Raw genomic sequence first — 13,474 nt, forward strand, 5'->3', positions numbered from 1 at the left:
GCTCGGCGACAGAGTTCAGATCAAGAGACACTGTGTTGGGACGTTGGAAGGGACAAAATATAAAAGGACTAGACTTACTTTTTATGAAACAAGGGGGCCTATCCATGGCTTCAGATAAAACTTGTTGCTTTTCTGCCAATAAGTCAGGAATAATCTGAAATACATTGGCTTTAGTTAGAGAAAATCTCAAAGAAAGAGAAAATTTCAGGGACAAGCCACTAATAATTGGTTTCGGTCTATGTTCAGTTGGTCTCCATGGCTAACTTCCCTTGTCTCTTCATTGCTGGTCCCCTGATACTACTGCTCTTAGGCCTTACCACAGGATCCTGCATTATTAACGCTCTAAGTAGATATATAAAGAACAGAATATGGGGCTGGAGAGATGGCTTAGTGGTTAAGCGCTTGCCTGTGAAGCCTAAGGACCCCGGTTCGAGGCTCGATTCCCCAGGACCACGTTAGCCAGATGCACAAGGGGCCGCATGCGACTGGAGTTCATTTGCAGTGGCTGGAAGCCCTGGCGTGCCCATTCTTTCTCTTTCTCTCCCTCCTTCTCTCTGTCTGTTGCTCTCAAATAAATAAATAAAAATAAAAAAAGAACAGAATAAATTCTGTTAATCTCATGGTATTGTGGGTGTGATACACCCCTTTAGATGAAAACACCCTAGACACTATTCTTCATGAGTCAAGGATTTGACTTAGTGTCATATCAGAGGGGGAAATGGAAAATGGAATGTGAAAGGAATGGGATGATCCCTATGTGTAATGTACTAGGAACCTCCCTGTATCTCTTTATTTCTAAATATATTTGTAGTTACATAGCACAGAATGTTTCTTGCCTCAGTTCCCCCATGTGACCTATGTAACCTTGTTTAACAGTATGTAAGTTTGTGGTTTAACTCCAGATCCTGCTGTTTTTACTATAAACATCATGTGCTTACTTCCAATAAAAGCTGACTCTCCAAACATATCAGGGCTGTATCTTGAGATCCTGAACTCTGGGGTGCAGACCTGATTCACCAGCTTTCTTCTTTTTCTCTTTTTACCCAATAAAACTCTGCCTCACATTCTGTGACTCAATGATCTTACTTGTGTGACACTGGACCCCATAACACTCTCATGATGACGTCTACTTATATCTCTTTGACTATGTTAAGCTGTAAGAGAAACTGGGTTTACTGCCTCCCTTCAAAGTCAAAAGATTGCTAGGCATAGAGGTGCACATCTTTAATCCCAGCAGTCAGGGGTTTCATTCTAGCCCAAGTTGCCCTGGAATTTACTATGTAGTGTCAGAGTGGCCTCTAATTCATGGCCATATTTCTATCTCTGCCTGTCAAAGGCTGAAATTAAAAGTGTGAACCACCACACCTAAGTTAAGATTTTTTCTTTACAAGCGGTGGTGGTGAGGGGTTGGGAGCACAGAGAATGGGTGCGCCAGTGCCTAGAGCTGCAGCAAATGAACTCCAGATGCATGCACCACTGTGCATCTGGCTTTACGTGGGTACAGGGGAATCAAACCCCAGTCATTAGGCTTTGCAGTCAAGTGCCTTAACTGCTGAGCCATCTCTCCAGCCCCACCACCTTATTTTTTTTTAAATTTTTTAAAAATTATTTATTTATTTATTTGAGAGCGACAGACACAGAGAGAAGGACAGATAGAGGGAGAGAGAGAATGGGCGCGCCAGGGCTTCCAGCCTCTGCAAACGAACTCCAGACGTGTGCGCCCCTTGTGCATCTGGCTAACATGGGACCTGGGGAACCGAGCCTCGAACCGGTGTCCTTAGGCTTCACAGGCAAGCGTTTAACCGCTAAGCCATCTCTCCAGCCCCACCACCTTATTTTTTGAGAGAAGATCTCCCACTGAACCTGGAGTTCCCTGATTTAGTCAGACTAGCCAGCAAGCCCCTCATCCTGAGCCATTGCCTCAGCCCCTGTAGTCATCTCTTTTGTTACATCCAAATGATGATAATAATAAGGGGCTGGGAAGATGGCTCAGCAGTTAAGGTGCTTGCCTGCAAGGCCTAATAACCTAGGTTCGATTCCCCAGTACTTATGTAGAGCCAGATGCACAAAGTGGTGCTTGCCTCTGGAGTTTTTTTGAAGCACCTTAAGGCCCTGACATGTCCTATCTCTCTGTTACATTTTTTCTCTTTCTCTGCTTATAAATAAATTAATTAATTAAAAAAAGGCCTTTAATCCCATTACTCAGGAGGCAGAGGTAGGAGGATTGCTGTGAGTTCGAGGCCACCCTGAGACTCCATAGTGAATTCCAGGTCAGCCTGGGCTAGAGTGAGACCCTACCTCGGAAAAAAAAAAAAGGGCCAAAAAATAAATAAGGGGGCTGGAGAGATGGATGGCCCAGTAGTTAAGACACTTTCCTGCAATGCCTAAGGACCAGAGTTTGATACCCTAGTACCTGTGTAAAGGCAGAACAAGGTGGTACATGCATCTGGAGTTTGTTTGCCTCTGTCTCTTTCTCTCTCACTGTCTCTCAAATAAATAAATAAATAAATAACTGGTCATGCATGCTTTTAATCCCAGCACTTGGGAGGCAGAGATAGGAGATCTTTGTGAGTTCGAGACCACCCTGAAACTACATAATGAATTCCAGGTCAGGTCAGTATGGCCTACAGCAAAGCCCTGCTTTTTTTTTTTTTTTTTTTTTTTTTTTTTTTGAGGTAGAGTCTCACTCAAGCCCAGGCTGACCTGGAATTCACTCTGGAGTCTCAGGGGGGCGTAGAACTCACAGTAGTCCTCCTCCCTCTTCCTCCCTAGTGCTGGGATTAAAGGCCTGAGCCACCACGCCCAGCTCGCAAAGCCCTACCTTGAAAACTCAAAAAACAGAAGGCCTGGAGAGACAGGTTAGCAGTTAAGGCACTTGTCTGCAAGGCCAAAGGACACAGGTTCGATTTTCCCAGTACCCACGTGAGTCAAATGCACAAGGTGGCACATGCATTTGAAGTTCGTTTGTAGTGGCTGGAGGCCCTGATGTACCCAATCTCTCTCTACTTATCTGCTTCTTTATCTCTCAAATAAATAGTTTTGTTTTGTTTTGTTTTTTTCGAGTACGGTCTTGCTCTAGCCCAGGCTGACCTGAAATTCACTATGTAGTTTCAGGTGGCCTCGAACTTAAAGCGATCCTCCTACCTCTGCCTCCCGAGTGCTGGGATTAAAGGAGTGCACCACCACATCCGAAAGAAAGAAAAATCAAAATAAATAAATAGGGTTGGAGAGATGGCTTAGTGGTTAAGGCACTTGCCTGTGAAGCCTAAGGACTCAGTTTCAATTCTCCAGGTCCCACGTAAGCCAGATACACAATGGTGGCGCATGCATCTGGAGTTCGTTTGCAATGGCTAGAGGCCCTAGTACCTTTCACTCTCTCCCTTTCTCTGTCTCAAATAAATAAATAAATAAAATCTTTAAAAACAAAATAAATAGGTCTGGAGAGATGGTTTAGCAGATAAGCGCTTGCTTGTGAAGCCTAAGGACCCTGGTTTGAGGCTCGATTCCCTAGGACCCACGTTAGCCAGAAGCATAAGGTGGCGCATGCATCTGGGGTTCGTTTGCAGTGGCTGGAGGCCCTGGCGCGCTCATTCTCTCTCTTTCTCTGCCTCTTTCTCTCTCTCCTTTTTTTAAGAATGGAAATCTTTCCCCCCTCCAAAAAAGGGGGCGGGCGGGCATGGTGGTGCACGCCTTTAAACGCAACACTCGGGAGGCAGGGGTAGGAGGATCACTGTGAGTTTGAGGCCACCCTGAAACTACATACTGAATTCCAGGTCAGCTTGGGCTAGAGCGAGACCCTACATCAAAAAATCAAAAAGAAAGAGTTCCAGCAGGAAAGCTCCAGAAGACAGGGGACATCACAGGGGACTTCTATTGGGCCACAGAGTATTGTATTGGTTCTGTGGCAGAGCTGAGACTGGAGTCACTCAAGCCAAACTGATGGCAGCATCCCCTGGCAGCTAAGTGGAGACCTCCAAAGCCCACCGTCCTTCCTGGTCAGTATCTACTGAGCAGGCTGGCCATCACTTCTACAGCTGTCCGAGGAGGAGAGCACAGCAGCCCAGTCTTGATCCAGAGGAGGTCAAAACCCACCTGGACGTTGCAGTGTGAGGGTGGGCATATTCTGTTTCCAGCCGGAGGCCTTGCTACCATGGCTCCAGCTGGGCAGCATACCCAGCTTCCTTCACCCTTGGTGAGGAACACTCGCTCCTGTGTACGGCTTTGTCTTTTTTCTTGCTAGCCCACTTGGGGGCATCTTCAGACTTGGAGGCGAGGAAGAAAAACTAGGGCATTTTAATCTCTTCTTTGACAGGGGGCATTGACTCATTTAGCCTCTTCCCTCAGACCTTCTCCCCCAAAGCCACTCACTGCGCCTGTACATCCTGGCCCCCACGAAGCCTCACCTTCCACTGTCCTTGCAGCCCAAAGACGAGTCCCGTCTTTGTGTCTGGCTCCCATCCTCTCTCCCCAGCCAGCTGCTCGGCAGAGCGAGTGCCCTGAGCCAGCCCCGCTGTGGCCTCCGCCGCGGACCTCAGTTTCCCCACCTGCTAACTCGGGCTCGCGACGCCTGTGCCCTCCACGCGGACAGGATGGAGCGGTGAGCGTCGGGCGAGGAAGGGTCCCTCGCTCGGCCCAGGCTCGCCGCGGTGCCCCGGCCCGGCTGCCCTCGGCGGCGCCCCTCCCTCGCCCCCCGCCCCTCCCCGCCTCTCCCCCGCAGCCCGCCCCTGCGCTCGCCCGCCGCGCGCTTCGGCTGTCCCCGCCGTTCTCGCACGCCTCCCGGCCCCGGGGTCCCCGCGCCCCACCGCCCGAACCCCGGCCGCCCCAGCAGGCCCGGCCTCGCCGCAGCGCGGGCGGTCAGTGGGCAGCCCGGAGCCCGCATCCCGGCCCGGACCGAACCAGAGCCGACCGCGGCCGCCGTCTCCAGCCAGGTGAGGGCAGCTCCGAGGAGGCGGGGGCGCGCCGGCTTCTCCTTTATGCAGACGGGGGCGGCGGGAGGCTCTTTCCCGGAAAAAGAGGACCTGGGCGCTTTTTCACGAGCGATGCTTACGGGAGGTATGGAGGGAAGGTCTCGCGGAAGGAGGGCTTGGGGACCCCTTTCTGAGCATTTTTGTTTTTTTCACCAGAAAGGATTAACTGCTTCTGCGAAAGTGGGACTCACCTTCCTGGAATTAATTATGCGGGGTCTCCAAGATAGATGGAAGCGGGGGGTTGTGGTGGATCTTTAGACAGGGGCTAACTGGAGAGTAAGGCACTGGGGACTCGTTGATGCCCTCAGCCTGACCTCGCAGCACCTCCCCCGTCGGTGCCCGGGCTCAGGCTTTGCCCAGCTCTCTGTCCCAGTTTTCTTCTTTGAAGATGACTATTTTGAGCCTCACCTGGACAGAGCTATATGCACAGCCATTTCCTTCCCCGGAGCTGTGCCGCCCACCTCCAACACCCTACCTACTCGCTCTGATCTGCTCAGGAAAGGGGGTTCTGCAAAAGATGAGACCCAGGAGCCTAGGAAGTGTGCTGTAGAGTATGAAAGGGAGGCCGGATATTGAGCACACAGGAAGAACCATTGGCACTGGTGCCCTTTGGCACTGGCAAGGTGTACCAGATTTGGCAGGGAGGTGGCGGAGAGGGTAGGCAGGTGCTCCTCAGGGAGGCCTGCTAGGAAAGCCGCAGGGTGGAGGAAAGGCTGCAATGTTCCTGAAGAAAGAATGCCAGAGGGTCCATTTGTTTGCTTTTGCTTGGTTTGCTTTCTCCTTTGCTTTGGATCTCAACACTCATTCTTCTTGTCACTTCTTCTTTTTAAATTCAGTGAAGACACTGAATTTGAAGAAATCAACTATTTAAGCTTGCCTTAGTGTTCTGTGAATGACCTTGTGTCAGACCACGACTCCCTTGTTTGAATCTCAGCTTTCTCAGACAGAATGGAGAGGGCCTGTTTCACAAATTTGCCAAGACAAGTTGTATCCAAAAAGGATTTGTAGCTGGGTGTGGTGGCTCCAGTGTTTAATTCCAGCACTCAGGAGGCTGAGGTAGGAGGATTACCATTAATTTGTGGACAGCCTGGACTACAGAGTGAGTTTTGGGCCAGCCTGGGCCAAAGTGAGATCCTGCCTCAAAAACAAAACAAACCAAAATGCTTTGTGACTGGAACTGGACACTTAGAATGTGCCACAGAGAAAAGGGCATCTGAACCCAGAATGCATCTTTGTGAGAATTAGAAGAAACAATGCCTCCTCTGGAAGGAGGCAGTATTCAGCTGAGCTACCAGTTGGTCTTTAAGAGAATTAGAAGACAGTACACTTTACCACAGGTGCTGCTCCAACAGCTGGGCAAGTGGCGTGCAGGCTTGATTCCGTTCCCACTGAGCCCCTGGTGAGTATCCTGGTACAAGAACATGGCTACACTGCTGCACCTGGCAGCTCTTAGCAGAGCACTGGCATCTGAAAGAGACACAAAGCTAGGCCGGGCGTGGTGGCGCATGCCTTTAATCCCAGCACTCAGGAGGCAGAGGTAGGAGGATTGCTATTAAATTCGAGGCCACCCTGAGACTCCAGACTCCATAGTGAATTCCAGCTCAGCCTGGGCTAGAGTGAGGCCCTTACCTCGAAAAACAACAACAACAAAAAAAAAAGAGACACAAAGCTGCACACACTCCCAGGGAACTTGAGAGAAAAGTCCATGTCCTAGGCTATCGCTAACATCTTTTCTGCTTGGTCTCCACTGTGAGGCCTTTGGGTGTTTTAAGTTCTTAGCCCTCTGACCTGCTTGAGCATGATGGAACTCCACCATTAGAATGACTCATAGAATAGCACCTTCACCAAGCTCTCAGTGGTAGGAGTTATTGAAGCCCTAACCTCTCACATCAAAACTTTGATTATGGCCAGGTGTGGTGGCGCATGCCTTTAATCCTAGCACTCGGGAGGCAGAGGAGGAGTATTGCCGTGAGTTCAAGGTCACCCTGAGACTATGAAATGCATTTCAGGTCAGCCTGGGCTAGGGTGAGACCCTACCTCGAAAAACAATTTTTTTTTTATCATTATGCAGAGCATGATGGCGCATACCCTTAATCCTAGCACTCGGGAGGCAGAGGTAGGAGGACCACCATGAGTTTGAGGTCACCCTGAGACAAGAGTGAATTCCAGGTCAGCCTGGGCTAGAGCAAGACCCTACCTTGAAAAACAAAACAAAAAAGAAATAGACAAAAATAAAATATTTTTAAAAACCCACTTCATCAAGCTTAATGGTACAGCACTTGACTAGCACCCAATTCCAGCACTGAAAAACAAAACACCTTGATCAGATTGCTTTCCTAGACTTCCCCAGCACTTTATGCACACTTGGGTACCTCAGACCTTACAGACCATGTCCACAACTGCTGTCGCAGTATCCCCAGCCCAAGCTTGTGAAGCCCTCTATTATGTCATTTACATGCCCACAGAGGTTAAGAACTTTCCTAAAAGGGTCTAGAGTATGACTCAGTGGCAGAGTGCAGTTCAGCTCTTAAGACCAGAGTCCAGATCTAGGTAGCCGACCACTCCATTCCACCATCCAGGAACAAAGCTACTGGTCACAGGTTTGTTTGTTTTTTAATTTTGTGTTTTGAGGTAGGGTCTCACTTTAGCCCAGGCTGACCTGGAATTCACTAGTGTCAGGATGACCTTAAACTCATGACGATCCACCTACCTTTGTCTCCTGATTGCTAGGATTAAAGGCGTGTGCCACCATGCCCAGTTTTTTTTTTTTTTTTTTTTTTTTTTGTGCTTTCCTGGATGGGCATAAGGTTTAGGTTTTTTAAAAATATATTTTCTAATTTTTGTTTACTTGAGAGCAACCGGGGGGGGGGGGGGAGGAAGAGAATGGACACATCAGGGCTTCCTGCGACTGCAAATGAACTCCAGATGCATATGCCACTTTGTGCATCTGGCTTACATGGGAACTGGGAAGTTAAGCCTTGAACCAGGGTCCTTAGGCTTCACAGGCAAGTGCTTAACTGATAAGCCATCTTTCCAGCCCCTATTTATTTATTTTTAAATTTTTATTTTTATTTATTTGAGAGCAATAGAGAGAGAGAGAAAGAGGCAGAAAGAGAGAATGGGCACTCCAGGGCCTGCAGCCACTGCAAACGAACTTGACACACTTGCCACCTTGTGCATCTGGCTTACGTGGGTCCTGGGGAATTGAACCGAGGTTCTTTTGCTTTGCAGGCAAGTGCCTTAACCACTGAGCCATCTCTCCAGTCCATATTTTATTTATTTGAGAGACAGAAAAGCAGAGAGAGATAGAGAAAGTGACAAGTGACTGAGTAGAGCATGGCTATGCCATGACCGCCCATTATGGCAAACAAATTCCAGATGCAAGCACCACCTTGTGCAACTGGCATTACATGGTACTAGGGAATTAAACCCCAGGTCATCAGGCTTTTCTTTTTTAAAAAAGATTATTTTGCCGGGTGTGGTGGCACACGCCTTTAATCCCAGCACTCGGGAGGCAGAGGTAGGAGAATTGCTGTGAGTTCGAGGCCACCCTGAGACTCCATAGTGAATTCCAGGTCAGCCTGGGCTAGAGTGAGACCCCACCTGAAAAAAACAAACAAAAAAATTTATTTATTTAGGAGAGGCAGATGGAGAGAAAGAATGGTCATACCAGGCCCTCCAACCACTGCAAACAAACTCCAGATGCATGCATCACCTTGTGCATATTGCTTGCATGGGTCCTGGGGAATTGAACCTGGGTTCTTTGGCTTCACAGGCCTTAATGGCTAAGCCATATCTCCACCCCTCGTCAGACTTTTCAAGGAAGTGCCTTTAACTGATGAGCCATCTCTTCAGCCCCAGTCTTTATTTATTTATTTTTTCAAGGTATGGTCTCCCTCTGTAGCCCCAGGCTGGCCTCAAACTCACAGGGATCCATAGTGCACCATCATGCTGGGCTCAGATCGCAATCTTGCCAAATTCTACTCTCTCGCTCCTGGTTTTTCGAGGTAGCCTCAGATTGATCTGGAATTCACTATGTAGTCTCAGTGATAGCGATAGATCCTCCTACCTCTGTCTCCCCCCTCCCCCCCGGGCCGGTATTAAAGGCATGTGCCACCATGCCTGACTTCCTAATTTGGTTTCACTGGGAAGGAACTATCTCAACCTAGCTCTACCAGCCTCTTACCCCTGGGGAGTCCAGAGATACTGTGGGACCCTTGTGTAGATCAGAGGCCTGGAAAGGGTCAGGAAGCAAACATTTCCTCCTCTTTCCAGATGGGACTTAAAGCCTTGTCTTTGGGAGTGTGGGGGTGAGATACTGACACAAAGAACTAAGGCCTACAGTGATGAGAAGGCACTGAGGATAAAAGAAAAGGCATGGAGAAAACCGCTGACTGATGGAAATTCAGACCTCCTCAACCCCTGTCCCTTCCACCCCCAGGTGTCGCTAGGGTGCAGAGGTGAACCCAGCACACTGGGCTGTAGGCCTCATCAACCAGCGCATTTCGGCTTGTCTGTGATATGCGTGCCAGCGTTCACTTGAGAAAGGGTTTTCCATGCTTGAATAGCCTGGAGACTCACTGGCCTAACCCAGCGGTTCTGAAAGGGTGTTCCCTGGACATGTGAAAATCTCAGGGCCATCCCCGAGTTAGAGAACAAATCCTGAGAGTGAGGCCGAACTATGCGTGTTGTAATAATCCCTGCTGGTGATACTGAGGCAACGTAAAGTTTGAGGAGCAATGACCTAGTTTAAGTTTGTAGGAAAATGGAAAAGAAGTTATGGGTCAAGGGCAGAGTTAGGAGACCCCATCAGCCCCAGTCCTGAAGGGCCTGGCATGTGGGGCAGGCCCTTGTCCAACCCTCCTCTCCTTGTCCTCCCCTGCCCTTCCCAGGCGTCATGCTTCTGCTCCTGCTGGGCTTGCTGGGTCCGGCCACTTGCTGGGCCCTGGGCCCTGCGGCTGGCCCTGGCGCCTCCGAGCTCCGTTCAGCTTTCTCGGCTGCGCGCACCACGCCGCTGGAGGGCACGTCGGAAATGGCGGTGACCTTCGACAAAGTGTACGTGAACATCGGGGGCGACTTCGACGCGGCCACCGGGCAGTTCCGCTGCCGCGTGCCGGGCGCCTACTTCTTCTCGTTCACGGCCGGCAAGGCCCCGCACAAGAGCCTGTCGGTGATGCTGGTGCGGAACCGCGACGACGTGCAGGCGCTGGCCTTCGACGAGCAGCGGCGGCCGGGCGCGCGGCGCGCCGCCAGCCAGAGCGCCATGCTGCAGCTCGACTACGGCGACACGGTGTGGCTGCGTCTGCACGGCGCCCCGCAGTACGCGCTCGGCGCTCCGGGCGCCACCTTCAGCGGCTACCTGGTGTACGCGGACGCCGACGCGCCTGCGCGCGCGCAGCCCCCGGGCCCCGAGCCGCGCTCGGCCTTCTCCGCGGCGCGCACGCGCAGCCTCGTGGGCTCGGACGCGGGCCCGGCGCCTCGGCACCGGCCGCTCGCCTTCGACACGGAGCTCGTCAACATCGGCGGCGACTTCGACGCGGCGGCCGGCGTGTTCCGCTGCCGCCTGCCCGGCGCCTACTTCTTCTCCTTCACGCTGGGCAAGCTGCCTCGCAAGACGCTGTCGGTGAAGCTGATGAAGAACCGCGACGAGGTGCAGGCCATGATCTACGACGACGGCGCGTCGCGGCGCCGCGAGATGCAGAGCCAGAGCGTGATGCTGGCGCTGCGGCGCGGCGACGCCGTGTGGCTGCTCAGCCACGACCACGACGGCTACGGCGCCTACAGCAACCACGGCAAGTACATCACCTTCTCCGGCTTCCTGGTGTACCCCGACCTCGCCCCCGCCGGCTCGCCGGCCCTCGCACCCCCGGAGCTCTGAGCGCTTCTGAGAGGCCGGACGAGGACGGGGCTGGGCTGGGCTGGGCTGGGCTGGGCTGGGGCGTGCATGCCGAGCCGGGACCGCGAGCGTGACGGCCTGCCCAGAGCGGCTAGACTCTGCCAATAAAAGTGGGCCTGCGCCGCTCACCCGACCGTCCTGTGCGCTGTCTTTACTGCCGCCGCGCCGTTGCCCTGGGGCGGGATGGGAAAGTAGTGTCCACTTAGGGCAGGCCACTGCCCGGGCCGAGGTGGGAAATTGAAGCACAGGCTTCGTGTTGCCTTCCGAAGCCAGCCTCCTCCCCGCTGGAAAAGACCACCAAGCACTTGTACCACCGTTTTTTTTTTGTTGTTGTTGTTTTTTTGCATCTTGCTTAAGTGGTTGGCTTGGAAATTGATCCCGTAAGGCAGGCTTTGCAAGCAAGTGCCTGTAACTGCTGCGCCATTTTCCCAGCTGCTACTTAACCTACCCCCTCTGCACACGCACAGTGACCCTATTTTTTAATTTTTTAAAAATATTTTACTTTTTAAAATTTATTTGAGAGAGAAAGAGGTAGAGAGAGAGAGAGAGGGGAAGAGAGACAGAATGGGCGCACAAACATCAGATGCATGCACCATCATGTGCATCTGGCTTACGTGGGTCTTGGGGAATCAAACCTGGGTGCTTTGGCTTTGCAGACAAGCACTTTAACCGCTAAGCCATCCCTCCAGCCCTGTGACCCTATTCTTAAGACCCCAGATGATTTTCTGTGACAAGGGACATCCCCCTAGGATCAAAATTCAAGGTACAGCACGTTCATGCACATATGAAGGGCTCTGCCTTCAACCTTCCCAGGATGGCATGAGTGATTTGCTCAGATGAGTAAGACAGATTAAGTGGTTTTATGTTGACACAGGCTCTTGGAGGCCAGAATAGAGAGAGAGAGAGAGAGAGAGAGAGAGAAAGACGGAGGGAGGGAGAGAGGGAAAGAGATATTGAGAGAAAGATAGATAGGTACAAAAATTAGGGCTACACCTATCCTAGCCTGGGTTGGTGGAGGGTCCTCTCTCAGCTTTACCCCTTCCTCTGAGATGCTCATCTTGGGCTTAAGATAGAACAAAAGACTCCTTGCTTTCCTCTCCAGCAAAAGGTAATATTCTTCCACCTCTTCCCTCAACAAATAGTGCTCAAGAAATTCAATCTATGCTCCCTGGCCAGATGGGGAAGATTGCAGGCTTAGGGACCACAGAGCTTTGGTCAGTCTTGAAACGAATAGGACTGTGTGCCAAGCATACAGGATTCCTGTGGATGCCACAGACCCTCTCACACACTGCTGTGCCTACTGGCTAGACCTAAGCAGTAGGTTGGGTCCAGGGAACAAGATGGGGTAGGGAACGGGTTCCAAAGAGCAAGCTGAGCCCAGAAATAAGAGTAGGAAGAAGCAGGTGCTTGATGGCGACCCTGCTTAGGATGGGGGGATGGGTGACTAGAAGGGATAAATGGCAGGTGAAAGGGAAGGATGAGGGGATTCAGTCAAGGATAGAGACCCAGGGCCCCAGCGAAGGGGGCTGACCCTGAAGGCAGAAGCCCTTACACAGGTCCCAGAGTGTTTACTGTGCCAGGAGGGCAGAGACCAGGGCCCCAGCAATCCCTTTCCTCAGCCTCAGTGGCCCCATGGAGCAGATAGAATCAGGACAGGCTCTTGAGGAGCAGATGTTCAAAGTCCCCAGGGCTGGGAGGAGGCCCCTTCCACAGGTCTTAGAACTGCTGCAGCCCTGCTTAGTGCCTTCCAAGTTACCGGGCACATGGTGCTGCAGGAGGAGCCTGAGTTGGCAGCCTGGGTGTGTGAACTAGTGTTCCTCATCCTGGATGTGCAGCTCCAGCCCAGCCCAGAGCAGCTGCAAAAGGAGCCATTTAAGGGGGAGGCTTGTAGTCAGGGGAGCAAGGCTAGGAGCAAGAATGGTGTGTGTGTGGGGGGGGGGGTTGCACATAAGCACTCATAAACATGCGGGTGGCTTTCCACCCCCAGCAGACCCACTCTGAGACATCCTATTTCCCAACCTTGTGCTTAGGATCTCTGGAGACTCCAACCCTTTGATCCAGGAGAAATAACCTCAAGCATCACTTCTGACATCTCTGGCTCCTATAGGCCATCTCCCACGCTGGTGCTATCCGTGGATTGCCCTGAGATAGCAGAAAGGAGTCAGATCCCTGCCACCCTCCGCCTTGAACACCCAGTATCCCAGAAGTGCTCTTCAGCTGCCCTGGTGGGTTTTCTAACACAAAAATGCAAGATTGCCATCTTGTCCTTTCCTTACCACATGTATACTGATTCACTCTCCTAGGCATGGGTCTTAGTCCAGTGTCATGAGGTCTGATTACCATCGCAACAAATGCCCAAGGTTCCTCCTTAAACTTGCATTATGTCCTGGTAAACAGTCCCATACCAACGGGTCGTCTCCCAATAGTTGTGACCTAAAATAGTGGCCCCCTGAAAGGACAAGGACCTCTGGAAGAGTCTACCCTTACCTTGTGGATCGGGGGTGGAGGGTGGGGAGGGTGAGGAAGAACTATATCCTGAAGTCTTGCTTAGGCTTTGCAGGGACTCCCAAACCCATGACAGGTCAAGGGATCCTGCTTTGGATACAGCTAG

General features: G+C 51.5%; 2 protein-coding genes across 4 annotated transcripts; one reads left to right on the plus strand and one right to left on the minus strand.

The window, feature by feature from the left end:
- The first annotated feature begins 4,867 nt into the window (after positions 1-4,867).
- On the plus strand, positions 4,868-10,920 carry C1qtnf4 (C1q and TNF related 4). 3 transcript variants are annotated; one of them, XM_045139110.1, is made up of 2 exons: positions 4,868-4,928; positions 9,860-10,920. In XM_045139110.1, the coding sequence occupies exon 2, from the start codon at positions 9,865-9,867 to the stop codon at positions 10,843-10,845; it is 981 nt and encodes a 326-aa protein (XP_044995045.1). In that variant the 5' UTR covers positions 4,868-4,928; positions 9,860-9,864; the 3' UTR covers positions 10,846-10,920. The 3 variants fall into 3 exon arrangements, with proteins under 3 accessions (XP_044995045.1, XP_044995041.1, XP_044995047.1); XM_045139106.1 differs by lacking the exon at positions 4,868-4,928 and adding an exon at positions 5,014-5,052; XM_045139112.1 differs by lacking the exon at positions 4,868-4,928 and adding an exon at positions 6,310-6,366.
- Positions 10,921-12,350: 1,430 nt separating this feature from the next.
- Positions 12,351-13,206, minus strand: Fam180b (family with sequence similarity 180 member B). The gene is given in 5 exon segments (XM_045142151.1): positions 12,351-12,461; positions 12,463-12,596; positions 12,599-12,719; positions 12,935-13,005; positions 13,140-13,206. Coding segments are annotated over 5 exon segments (504 nt in total).
- Positions 13,207-13,474: the final 268 nt, after the last annotated feature.

The sequence above is a fragment of the Jaculus jaculus genome, chromosome 1 (genome assembly GCF_020740685.1).
Source record: "Jaculus jaculus isolate mJacJac1 chromosome 1, mJacJac1.mat.Y.cur, whole genome shotgun sequence".
NCBI classification, from domain to species: Eukaryota; Metazoa; Chordata; class Mammalia; order Rodentia; family Dipodidae; genus Jaculus; species Jaculus jaculus.